Here is a 13,571-nt window from a genome sequence, read left to right on the forward strand (position 1 = left end):
ATTTAAAAAAATTATCTTTTGAAGATTTTTTTGCCCATGGTATTAGGGTTTTACAGTGAGCAGTTGATTTCGACTCCACCACCATAAAGGATTTCTTTGGCAATATGATGTAAATAGTCAATAAAGAGAACTTTTGTTTAATAATGAGTAGATGCCAGGGGCTTGACCCCTAGATGGGATACAGCATTCCTTGGCTTGACCTTAGATGATAATAACGTCATGAAGCAATGAATTGATTTTTGAGTAGAGATGAAGTTTGCTTTATTGAATAATGACTGTATGATGGTGAGGGAAGAAAAGCTCATATATTGCTAAAAATTAACCTAAAAATTGCTGCCACTTCTAACCAGTTATCCAGTTTGATTCAGAATTTCACTAGAACCAAACTGCAGTGTACTGCCATTGAAACATGCATAGCCTTGGAAAAGACTGATTAGTAAGGAAGATTTTTTTTCATACCATAAAGGAAAAATCTTCAGAAAATAAATAATTCCCCTACCCACTCTGCATGGTTGTGTTGTCATATCACAACTTTTCATTTGAAAGAAGAATCTAGTCTGTATTCTTCTTTCCTGACCTTGGGTTCAGTTCAGTTCAGTTTAGTCACTCAGTCGTGTCTGACTCTTTGCGACCTCATGAATCACAGCATGCCAGGCCTCCCTGTCCGTCACCAACTCCCGGAGTTTACCCAAACTCATGTCCATTGAGTCAGTGATGTCATCCAGCCATCTCATCCTCTGTCGTCCCCTTCTCCTTCTGCCCCCAATCCCTCCCAGCATTGGGGTCTTTTCCAATGAGTCAACTCTTTGCATGAGGTGGCCAAAGTATTGGAGTTTCAGCTTCAGCATCAGTCCTTCCAATGAACACCCAGGACTGATCTCCTTCAGAATGGACTGGTTGGATCTCCTTGCAGTCCAAGGGACTTTCAAGAGTCTTCTCCAACACCACAGTTCAAAAGCATCAATTCTTTGGCACTCAGCCTTCTTCACAGTCCAACTCTCACATCCATGCATGACCACTGGAAAAACCATAACCTTAACTAGATGGACCTTTGTTGGCAAAGTAATGTCTCTGCTTTTTAATATGCTGTCTAGGTTGGTCATAACTTTCCTTCCAAGGAGTAAGTATCTTAATTTCATGGCTGCAGTCACCATCTACAGTGATTTTGGAGCCCAGAAAAATAAAGTCTGACACTGTTTCCACTATTTCCCCATCTACTTCCCATGAAGTGATGGGACCGGATGCCATGATCTTCATTTTCTGAATGTTGAGCTTTAACCCAACTTTTTCACTCTCCTCTTTCACCTTCATCAAGAGGCTTTTTAGTTCCTCTTCACTTTCTGCCATAAGGGTGGTGTCATCTGCATATCTGAGGTTATTGATATTTCTCCCGGCAATCTTGATTCCAGCTTGTGCTTCTTCCAGCCCAGCGTTTCTCATGATGTATTCTGCATATAAGTTAAATAAGCAGGGTGACAATATACAGCCTTGACGTACTCCTTTTCCTATTTGGAACCAGTCTGTTGTTCCATGTCCAGTTCTAACTGTTGCTTCCTGACCTGCATATAGGTTTCTCAAGAGGCAGGTCAGGTGGTCTGGTATTCCCATCTCTTGAAGAATTTTCCACAGTTTATTGTGATGCACACAAAGGCTTTGGCATAGTCAATAAAGCAGAAATAGATGTTTTTCTGGAACTCTCTTGCTTTTTCCATGATCCAGCGGATGTTGGCAATTTGATCTCTGGTTCCTCTGCCTTTTCTAAAACCAGCTTGAATATCTGGAAGTTCATGGTTCACGTATTGCTGAAGCCTGGCTTGGAGAATTTTGAGCATTACTTTACTAGCGTGTGAGATGAGTGCAATTGTGCAGTAGTTTGAGCATTCTTTGGCGTTGCCTTTCTTTGGGATTGGAATGAAAACTGACCTTTTCCAGTCCTGTGGCCACTGCTGAGTTTTCCAAATTTGCTGGCATATTGAGTGCAGCACTTTCACAGCATCATCATTTAGGATTTGAAATAGCTCAGCTGGAATTCTACCTCCACTAGCTTTGTTCGTAGTGATGCCTTCTAAGGCCCACTTGACTCCACATTCCAGGATGTCTGGCTCTAGGTGAGTGATCACACCATCGTGATTATCTGGGTCATGAAAATCTTTTTTGGACAGTTCTTCTGTGTATTCTTGCCATCTCTTCTTAATATCTTCTGCTTCTGTTAGGTCCATACCATTTCTGTCTTTTATCAAGCCCATCTATGCATGAAATGTTCCCTTGGTATCTCTAATTTTCTTGAAGAGGTCTCTAGTCTTTCCCATTCTGTTGTTTTCCTCTATTTCTTTGACCTTGGGTAAAAGATCTCAAATCATGCCATTAATAACACATAGGACAATAAATATTTGTCAGAGAAATGAAGGTAAAGAGTTCTGTTTGAAGCAGTGTAGAATAGAATAGCAACTGTAAGGGCCTGGATCTTTGATGTCTTGGGTTTAAAAATGATTCTTAGCCACTCCAGTCTTAGTCTTTTTGTCTGTAAAATGGGGGAAATATCGGTACTTAGCTCAAAGATTTTTGTGAGGATCCAGTGAGCTAGTACATATAAAACAATATAATACCTGGTGCTTATAACATTCAATGAATGTTAACTATCACTGTTTTCAGTATTATTATTTTATGGTGCATTCTCTTTTTTATGGCATCCAGGACATGTCTTTTAATTCACTCATGATCTTGGAACTCTCTCTGATTTTAGAAAAGCTTTTTTGCTTTCTTACAATTCTCATTAGAATTGTAAGAAAATTGTTTGGGACACAAAAAATTGAGCTGACAATTTTACTTTGACCAACTAAGATTAAAAATGATCCTGTCTCTCTAAACCATCATTTAACTAATGTTTCAGAAACAGTGTTGACCAGCAGAAGACCTACAAGAAAGCTAAATTTGACTAGTCATTAAGTAAAAGAAACCTGATATATTTTCCAGTTAGTGGAACTGGAACTGGATCTCGCCTATTTTCTATCATTTTTTTCTAGATAAGCTCTCCATAACTGTTCTCTCAGACTGTTAGATTAAACTCGTTTTTAAAGTCATATCAACATGCTGAAGACTTCTGCCACTTTCATCTGCTATTCTAATCTGTTGGCTTATAATGCTATTCATTGAGTGTTTTACTACAGTACTGTGATCGTTGATAACAGGGTACAGAGCTTGTTCTTTAGGTTAAATTAAAGCCAAAAAAAAAAAGAGAGAGAGAATCATCTTTAGTTGCAGACTTCGACTGTATTGTACAGTAGTTTAAAATATAGGTTGTCATTGTCATCTTTTAGTCACTAAGTCATGTCCAAGTCTTTTGCGACCCCATGGACTGTAGCCCACCAGGCTCCTCTGTCCATGGGATTTCTCAGGCAAGAATACTGGAGTTGGTTTCCCATTTCCTTCTCCATAAAATATAGGTATGTCAATACAAATGTATTTTTCTTGTGCTGCTTTAGCATAGTTTTGGTAGAAGAAAACACAAAAGTAGTCAGCCCAAGATAACAGAAGGATCTCTAAATATCAGAATTGTTTTTAATGTCTTTTTGAATGAATGTTAGCTCCATTTTGAAACTTGACCTTCACAGATAGTGTTTTTGCATTTCTTTTCCTATTCCTTCATTGGGCCTATAGTAATGTTAGAATCCAGTGGAACATTTTTGAATCCCATCTTCTTAAGTGGACAGTAGTTTTCCGTTTCACTCTTTACTCAGCTGTTATTATGTAACAGTATACTTTTCTCCTTTGATTATCTCAAGGTTATGGGAAATTTAATAAGAAAAAAGATACCAAAAAGTCATTATATAATTCAGCCATATTTTTAACATATAAATACCTCCATGAAGCACATACCGCCTATGCAATTAAAGGCTCTCAGATTCTTTTTCTCCTCTTCCTTGGTTAAAACCCTGGAATCTCTGTATAATGTATGTCACTATTAGTCAAGTTGAGTCAAGTAGCCATGAGGGAAAATAGTTCAAAATTAAGTCAAAGGATAATGTGGCATTCAGGCAGACAAAAAGGCCCTGCTTCTTTGAGGACTTATATAACTGAGAAAGAAGAAAGAATTCAGCTTGTACCTACATGTGTCTTTTCATGAGGAACTAGGTGAGTTTAACTGGAACACTGACCTGAGCCATGGGTTGGGTCCTCAGGGCTCAAGAGAAAGCAGAGTAGTCTTGGACCAGATCTGGGCTGTCAGATCACAAGGCTGCTCATCGAGGAAAAGCTAAGAGTCAAGCGACAGACTCTAAAAACCAGTACCACATTTCAAGGAATACAAGTGGATTTATTAATGAGAAACAGAGCCAGGAGTCAAGATCGAAGGGAAGGTAATTAGAAAGGGAGCAAATAGGAAGGGTATAAACTAATTGCTGCAAATAGTCTTTGTCACCATTCTGGTTTTTGTGGGTTTATAGTTACTTGAGTATCTCATGTTTGCTTAGATGTACAAAGACAGGTCGGGCTTCCCTGGTGCCTGCGAATTCAGGAGGCACGGGTTCCATCCTTGGCTTGGGAAGATCCCCAGGAGAAGGAAATGGCAACCCACTCCAGTATTCTTTCCTGGGAAGTCCCATGGACAGAGGACCTTGGAGGGCTGCAGTCCATAGAGTTACAAGAGTTGGACATGACTTAGCGACTAAACAACAAAGACAGATCAGTCAGAAATTGAGTAGATTTAAGGTAAAAAGAGACTACAAGGGCAGAAAGTGAAACATTGCGCTTATAAGAAAAGCAACAACAGAGATCTCAGATGGATGTTTTATGCCAAGTGACTGAGATACTTCTGAAATGGTGTATTTTTACTTGATAAGGAATTTGTATCCTGAAATTTCTCCATATTATAATAGAAATTAGTGAAATGTGTGAACAGGCTATTCTAAACAGCCTATATTTAGTCACTGCTGTCTGGAGAAGTTACCACAAAAGGGAAAAGAAGTAAGGAAAGTTTTGTGATAGCAGGGTTTAAATCTGTAGAAGAGAAATTTCTTCCTTTTTGATCCTATAAGGATGATGGTAGTGAAATGTTCACCCAGAAAAGCAACAGTAGAAATCCTACTGAGAGAACTTTCTACTTGAAAGCTACCTAGGAGGCTCTGCATTTCATCATCATCCCTCTTTTTAGTGTGAACAGTCGAGTTCTTAGACATTAGACATTGTTGTCGTGAAGTACTAAAAAGATAATGTATTTAAAAACATCTTGTAAGTTGCAGAGTACTATACAGATGTTAGTGGTTATGTCCTCGGAATCCAGTGCCCTCCAAAGACTCTTACTAGTCTTTCAACTCATTTCTTTCTCTGATTTCCATATCCCTATTAATAGTATCTCTTTCAGCCTCTCAAACTAATTCCAAAGCTTAGTTTTTAAGGCCTTTTGTAGAAACGAAGTTTTTTATGATTCCTCAGTAACTAGACGAACGTCTCTTTACTTTGTGTTCCCTTTCCCCCATTGCACTGATTTTCAGTTTTTGGTTTTTTTATACATATGTTTCTGTTATAATACCACATATGTGTTCTTGAGAAAACTTCACATTCTGCAAAATCATGGACTAAAAATAAACAAGGGTTATGGGAAAATAGGGTTATAAGCAGATCACTTAAAATTTATATAACTAAAAAAAGAAAGAAAAATCTATGTAACTTTGTAATCAGAGCCCTAATAAAATAATAACAATCCTAATTAAAATGTTAGCACAGTTAAATTTCCACTGGCATTTGGACCTGGAGAAGGAAATGGGAACCCACTCCAGTTTTTCTTGCCTGGAGAACTCCATGGACAGAGGAGCCTGGTGGGCTACAGTCCGTGGGGTCGCAAAGAGTTGGACATGACAGCGACTAACGCTTGCACCTAGAAATGCACTCAGACCATCCTTTGTGGTTTTACTCTTGTGGCTCATGTCTTTTTCTTCAGCAAATAAGGCCTCAAAAATATCTGCTTCTCATAGAAACTTGTGTCATCAAAATTAAAAGTACAATATGAAGATACCAGTCAGTTTTGGGTTGTTGTTTTGTTTTTCTTTTTGACACAGATAAACATCTTTGCATTCTTTTCATTCTCATTTTCCCTTTCCCCGTGTAGCTTAACATTGTGGAAAGTGCAGCAGTTCTTAAAGCTGCAAAGCCAGTTACTTCTTAAAAAAACACTACTTTCCATTGAATTTTCATCTTTTTCCTTAACATATTGGTGAAGCATGTTCTTTAAAAAGGAAGCTTGTCCCTGATCTTTTCTAAATATTAACTTGCTGAAAAATTACATACAAACCAATATGCCTTCTGTGTTATTCCATGTTTACCATCTCGTAGAGCTAAAGCACATTAAGAAATGTATTTTATAGAAGAATGAGCTATACTGTTTTATCCTCATTGTCTGTGAACTCACTGAGGACAGAAAGTGTGTCTAACTTATCTCTGTATCACCTCCAGTGCCTGACATAGTACCTTGTGCTTTAGAGAGTGATCACAAGTATTTGTTGGCTCTAATTAATGTGTTCTACTGCATAATAAATATAAATCTATACTGTAGGGAAGTCTCCTTATGGGAGAATTGATAAAACCTAAACATAATTTTGTCTGCTTTCCTTTGCTGTCAGTACCTGCCCTCTTAAGATCATAAGTGTTCATTTACAGATTACATGCTGTCACATATTCATATCTCTGTGAACCATGTTGAGACATATTGTTACATATGATGCTTCTTGGAGATTAAGCCCGTTCTCCTATGTAAAATTCTACCAATGTGTCTTCATTTCACTGGTCAGTCACTAACACTGAAAGAAGGCAGTAGAGTTTTACAGGTCAACTGGTAAGTTCTCTTGTATGCTATATTGACTGAAGCAGTAGAACTAGTGGTGGGAATAATGTGTATTTCTTATTTTGGCAGGGAAATTGTAATCTCTCCCACATAAGACCCTAGACTATCTCAGTCAAAGGAAAGAAAAGAGGAAATAACCATGGTTAAATTCATATTTGTCTTAAGCAGTTACAATGAGAATTTATGTCCTTATTTAATTCTTATCTTAGGCAAAAGGCATCTCATTTTCTGTAGTTGAAACAGTTGCTAAACCTGTGACCTGTACATTGCCTTAGTAGTCATCTTGTGTGCTCAGTCACTTCAGCCATGTCCAACTCTGCGACCCTATGGACTGTAGCCCGTTAGGCTCCTCTGTCCATGGGATTCTCCAGGCAAGAATACTAGAATGCCCTGCCCTTCTCCAGGGGATCTTCCCAACCCAGGGATCGAACCTGCATCTCTTGTGTCTCCTGCTTTGCAGGCAGATTCTTTACCCACTGAGCCACTGGGAAGCCCAGTGATCTTAGTCATGGTATCTTAGTCAGATGTATCAGTACCATTCAGTAATTCTTAGAACTAAGATATTATACATCACCCAAGTGAAGGGAGGATAAATAACAGTTCTCTGTTTTTTCAGAACGTAAAGAGGCTCCTGCAGAACCCCAGAGTGACAGAGTTTGATGCTGCCCGCCTGGTGATGCTTTATGCGCTACATTACGAGCGACACAGCAGCAATAGCCTACCAGGATTAATGATGGACCTTAGGAATAAAGGTGTTTCTGAAAAGTATCGAAAGGTAACCAGATTTATATATGAATCCCGCCAAACAGGAACCAACTCTATTGTTACAGCCTTTTAGTTCTGACAGATGATGAGTCATACTGTTTTTATGGGCTTCCCTGGTAGCTGGGTTGGTAAAGAATCCACCTGCAATGCAGAAGACCCTGGTTCGATTCCTGGGTCAGGAAGATCCACTGGAGAAGGGACAGGCTACCCACTTCTTGGGCTTGTGGCTCAGCTGGTAAAGAATCCACCTACAATGCAGGAAGCTGGGTTCGATCCTAATTCTGTCCTCTCGTGTCTTCATTTCCATAATAAAGTTATTTTCTTCCTGTTCCCCCAAGCAGTAAGAAGTTGTTTCTCTCTCTCTCTTTTTTCTTTTTTTTTTAAAACAAAGCTTGTGTCTGCAGTAATTGAATATGGTGGTAAACGGGTCAGAGGAAGTGACCTCTTCAGCCCCAAAGATGCTGTGGCTATTACCAAGCAGTTCCTCAAAGGATTAAAGGTATATTGCTATGCTTTCCTAAATAAGAAACAGTTGAAGCCCCTGACCCTGAGAGTGAATGAATGTGATCTTCCAAGTAACTTCAGGATTGCCGCTGATTTAGTACTGTCAGTTAAATGAGAGACTTCCCAGGTGGCGCTAGTGGTAAGGAACCCGCCTGCCAATGCAGGAGACACAGGAGATACAGGTTTGATCCCTAGGTTGGGAAGATCCTGTAGAGGAGGGCATGGCAATCCACTCCAGTACTGTTGGCTGGAGAATTCCATGGAAGAGGAGCCTGGCAGGTTACAGTCCATGGGGTCGCAAAGAGTCGGACATGACTGAAGTGACTTAGCATGCGTGCATGCAGTTAAATGAAATTAAAGCAGACGGTCTCTTGAAAGCTTTTTCTTTAAATACTTTTTTTTTTTTTTTAATACTTTCTGTATTGGAACAGCATCAGCATTGGCCCAAACAGCTAATAAGGGAATAGTAAGATATTTCCGGGAAATACCCAAGAATAAAAAGGCAGCCTGTTAGTCATAACTATTTTACTCCATTTGTTTATAATTTAAGGTTTGTTGGGTAGTTTTTCCTGTGACAGAAATTAAAGATGAAGCAAGCGATTATAAATCTTTTAAAACTACCTATTTTCTTAATACGGTCAAAAGTTCGTTGTAATCTGCTAGCCTTTCTTTATGTTTCCTGAAATTTTTTCATTTTCCTGAGTGTTTCTAGTCTCTTTTGCTACATAGTCCTTTTCTTTTTATTTACCTATCATATAATATTTTCTCAAAAGAATGAATCAGTGAAGAGATAAGGAATTTAAGCAGTTGCATTTTAAAAATTCCTTTATAATAGCTAGCCTTAAATTACAGAGTATTTTCATAAGATTGGAACATTTCTATTGATAAAAATAATAACTAAAATTGTCCTAAAATTCCTGGTTGACTCTTACCCCTTGAAATCGCTATTGCATGTCCTTTTCTGATATGAGTATCGTTAACAGTTACATTGCACGTTTCAAAAAAAATGACATAAGAACCATTTCCCCCTGTCTTAGGGAGTAGAAAATGTATATACTCAGCATCAACCTTTCTTACATGAGACCCTGGACCATCTCATCAAAGGAAAGCTTAAAGAAAACCTGTATCCTTATCTAGGCCCCAGCACACTCAGAGACAGGTAAGAGAACAAAGATATTAATGATAAAAATCAGAAACACTAAGAAAATAGGAAATTTAGGGTACTATAAGAGACTACAACCAAGATTCTGTCATTCTACTCTTCCTTTCCCAGTTGTTTCAGTTCTCAGGTTCTTCTGGTTTTACATGTGTCAAAGTTAGATTTAAATTCCTCTATCAAGCCTGAGTATTATTTCTTTTGGAATACAGAAACAAATGTTTCGGAGCACTCCAGATACTTGTGTCCTGTCCTTAAGTATCAGACTAGTTCACTTATGCCATTTAAGGTTCAGTTCCGTGGCATCTAGCATTTGGAGTTTCAAACATTAAAGCTGAAAATAGATTTGCTGCTTGATTGCCATCCAGAGCAGGTTGTTACTATTTTTGGCGAGGACTGGACTTTGCCAAATGTGGCCAGTATACACACTGAGACCTAATTAACAAAGGCCTTTTGTCACACTGGAGGAAAGGATGGTTTTCTTTTTAGGTATTAACTGAAGGAAGCAATTGTCATTTTAATCCGGTGGTTTGTTAAGTTTTAATAAAAACAAAGCTTGTCCAGAATAAACTTACATAAGCCAACCTGAAATTTTAAATATACATAAATTCTACCTAGTTATAAATTCTATACAAAAAAAAATTTATGTATTTTTTATTGGGACCACATATTATAAAGAGCCTAATATATGTAGCTGAATCCTATTAGATAGATTGATTTGCGAATTGTTACTGTTGGTATAATTCTTCTATTATTTCAGCTAATTGTAATCTAAGGCCTTGGAAGAATAGTGTTTTATGAATGTAATAAATTTCCAAAAGGAGAAAAATGTTTTGAGGTACATAAATAACTTTTGTATGATAAAAATGTATTTTTTCACTTTTTTTCTTAAAAAAAGCTCTGTAGTCTGGTAACAGAACAGAAAAAAATTCTTTTTTTTTTTTTTCTCTTTTCAATTTTATTTTATTTATTTTTTAATTATTTTTTTTAATTTTATTTTATTTTTAAACTTTACATAATTGTATTAGTTTTGCCAAATATCAAAATGAATCCATCACAGGTATACATGTGCTCCCCATCCTGAACCCTCCTCCCTCCTCCCTCCCATACCATCCCTCTGGGTCGTCCCAGTGCACTAGCCCCAAGCATCCAGTATCATGCATTGAACCTGGACTGAAACATGTAAAATATCATGTATGAAAAAAATTCTTTTTAAAAATCCAGGGTTGAGAAGCAGAACATCTGGGGTTAAATTCAGACAGTATACTCATTTGGAATCAAAATTTAGAAATGTCAAGCAAAGTGGTAAAAAGGAAAGCCAGCCCAAAGCTATTCACCTGAGTGGCTTTTTGAAAAACAGTATAACTCTATTAAATAGCCTCTAATTAACATGATAAAAGTAAAAATATTGATTTTTCTTATGAATTTCATATAAGAATTATTGAACAAGAAATTAGCTAAAGGGACATAATAGATCACCAGAAGAGTGGATGATTAGTTCATGACAGCAAACCTTTCTAATTTGGGGAATTCGTTTCCAAATAAATTTCAAAATGATGCTCTTCCAGCAAAATGCACAATTTATCAGTTGTCAGCATCTGTTAAAGCATTTGTCACTATTACCTAAATATATGTTAATAATTCAATTGCTTCATCCTTTTTTATAACAAATATTTGAATGCTTTCTATATGTCAAGAACTGCTTAAGATGCTGGGGAAGTAGAAGTGACAGGAAAGGCAAAGAACCTGCCTTAACTTACATGAAGGAGACAGACAGTAAAGTAGTAAACAAATAAAAAATATAATTTGGATGAGATAAGTGCTATTCAGGAAATAAATAGGATAATAAGCTACAGAGTACTTTGTCAAGGTGGGGAGGGCTACTTCAGATGGAGAGAACCTCTCTAAAGAAGTGATATTGAAGATGAGTTTTGAATTACAAGAAAGAACCAATCACATAATGATGAGGAAGAAAAGCATCATAAGCAGAGGATACACCAGAACAAAGTCCTTGAAGAAAGAAAACTTGGCAAGTTCATGGAACAGAAAAAAATCCAGTGCAGTTGGAGCATAGCAAGTAAGGAGGAAATAAGTTGAGAAGTAGGGCTGGATCACATGGGGTCTCGTAGGCCCTGGTAAAGATTTTTTTTGTTTTTTGTTTTTAAGTGGCATAGAAAGCCACTAAAGAGCTTTAAACATTCAAATGACATAAACTGAACCATGTATTAAAAGATCAGCTTTTGGGGAGCATGGATCATTGAAGGTAAAATTAGAAGCAGAAAGACTACTTAGGAGGTGGCTGCAGTAGTCCAGGTAAGAAATGAGGATGCTTTGGATAAGGAGCCTGGGAGCGAAGGTAGAATCAATAGACTTACTTAATGGGAGTAGAGTAATGGGACATGGGTAAGAGAGAAGTCAAGAATAATTCTCAGGTTTTAGAAGGAAGTCAAGAGTTTTATTGTTAAATTGCAGATGTCTGTTAGATAATTGGAAATGTTCAGTGCTAAATTGGAAGTCGTCAAGATTTTGGTGACTTAAAGCTATGTCACCTTTAAAGGTGATTAGATCACTCAGGGAGAGAGCATAGAAGGGGGAAAGAAAGAGTCCAGGACTAAGCACTGAATAGAGGATATGGAGTCAGCAATAGAGACTGAAGAAGAGACAGACAGACAGGAGGAAAATCAGAAAAGCTTGATGTCATAAAGATCAAGGAGTGAGTGGTTACCTAAAGACTAGTCTTCTGAGATATAAAAAGTTGAGGACAGTGAAAAATCCATCAGATTTGGCAATATGAAGGTCTTCGATGACTTTATTCCCCAGTTTCAGTGAGTTTGGAAGCCAAATTAGAGAGGGTTACAAGAAATAAGATAGAGATGACAGATAGATGTATGTAACACTTTTTAAGAAGTTTTACATGAAGAGGGTCAGAAAATGGGATCATAGTCAGAAGAGACTGTGGGCTTGGGGGAAAGAGAAATTCTAGAGCACACTTATAATCTGATGAGAATTATCCTAAAGAAAGAGAAATAGGTAATGCAGAAGAGAAGGGGGAAGAGTTGCAGAAGTGAAGTCTGAGGGAGCTAGAACACAAGCAGAGGAGATTTTGATGGGAGCAGAGGTGCTTCTTTCACTGTAGTAGCTTTGATGGTGAGAACATGGAAACCACCTTGTCTGATTACTTCTATTTTTTCAGTAAAATATGACATCAAGCTATTAGGTGAGGTACAGGATAAAAAGAAAAAACATTGTGAAATTGTTATTTTTAGGCTTGGAATCAAATTTACTAGGGAAATGTAAGTAAAACTTCTAAGCAGGGTTGAGTGCCCATTGGAGTTTTGTGTTGTTAGTTTAAAATACAGCCCATGAGCCGAGTTGTGTGATTTTTCTCTAGCAGGTTTTAGCTGCGCTAGAGTAAATGAAGAGAAGGCTGATAGCTGGGTTCAGCCAGGATTTGGGGAAATGAAAAAAAAGGAAGGTATTGGATAGTGAAAAAAGTATTGTTGAATGAATTGGAGGTATTGATGAGGTCAAGGAATTATTTCTTAGTAGAGATATTAGCATAAGTGAGTTGAAAGTTGAAGGACTGGTTATTAGAGAAAGAAGTCTTGTATTCAAGATTGAGTGGGTAGCCGTTCCCTTCTCGAGGGGATCTTCCCAACCCAGATCTCCCACATTGCAGGCCGATTCTTTACCAGCTGCGCCACCAAGGAAGCCCTTTTGTATTGCAGATACTTGTAATGAAAACGTTTATATTATAATCATGGGTGTTGGTGGCTGTGAAGGACGGAAGAACAAATCAGTATGGGTGAGGAGACTGGGATGTGAGATGATGTTAAAGTCGCTGAAAATCTTGAAAGGAGCAGGAATGAAAAGGAGGACAGTAAACCAGAGTTAAAGTCTTCAGGGAATAAGAGAGTGACCAGGAAAGGAGGTCAGGAGAAAACAGTGCAACTATGTCATGAGCTTCTGAGACAATGAAAATTGTGAAGAAGGCAGAAAATTGGCTATGAAGCTGTGGTAGGAGGCACAGAAGATGCATCTACCGCCTCCTGGCCCTGTTTTTAACAGAAGGAAGGCTGCAGAGGACTTGAAAAGACCTGCTAAACAATATACTTATAAAAATTTGCCATATAGATATACTCGCACAAGTAAACAAAGACATGTACACAAGGATATTTACCAAAACATCACTTGTAATGGTGACCAAAAAAAAAAAAAACCCACCCAGAAACAAGGTAAATATTTTTCAATGGAGAACTGGCTACCTAGATTATAGTACATTGCTGTGCATTCTTCTTAAGAAATGGCATA

General features: G+C 37.8%; 1 protein-coding gene across 6 annotated transcripts in view; it reads left to right on the plus strand.

Annotated features, from left to right (window-relative positions):
* Positions 1–13,571, plus strand: part of VPS45 (vacuolar protein sorting 45 homolog) — a 67,445-nt gene that overhangs the window by 17,708 nt on the left and 36,166 nt on the right. For all 6 annotated transcript variants that reach the window (XM_086392375.1, XM_086392374.1, XM_086392378.1 and 3 more), the window contains exons 11-13: positions 7,452–7,610; positions 7,992–8,099; positions 9,142–9,263. In XM_086392375.1, coding sequence (XP_086248501.1) covers positions 7,452–7,610; positions 7,992–8,099; positions 9,142–9,263 — 389 coding nt within the window. The remainder of the gene's footprint in view (positions 1–7,451; positions 7,611–7,991; positions 8,100–9,141; positions 9,264–13,571) is intronic.

Source organism: Bos grunniens, chromosome 3 (genome assembly GCF_055505025.1).
Source record: "Bos grunniens cultivar Pamir isolate PY7600 chromosome 3, Bosgru_T2T1.0, whole genome shotgun sequence".
NCBI lineage: Eukaryota > Metazoa > Chordata > Mammalia > Artiodactyla > Bovidae > Bos > Bos grunniens.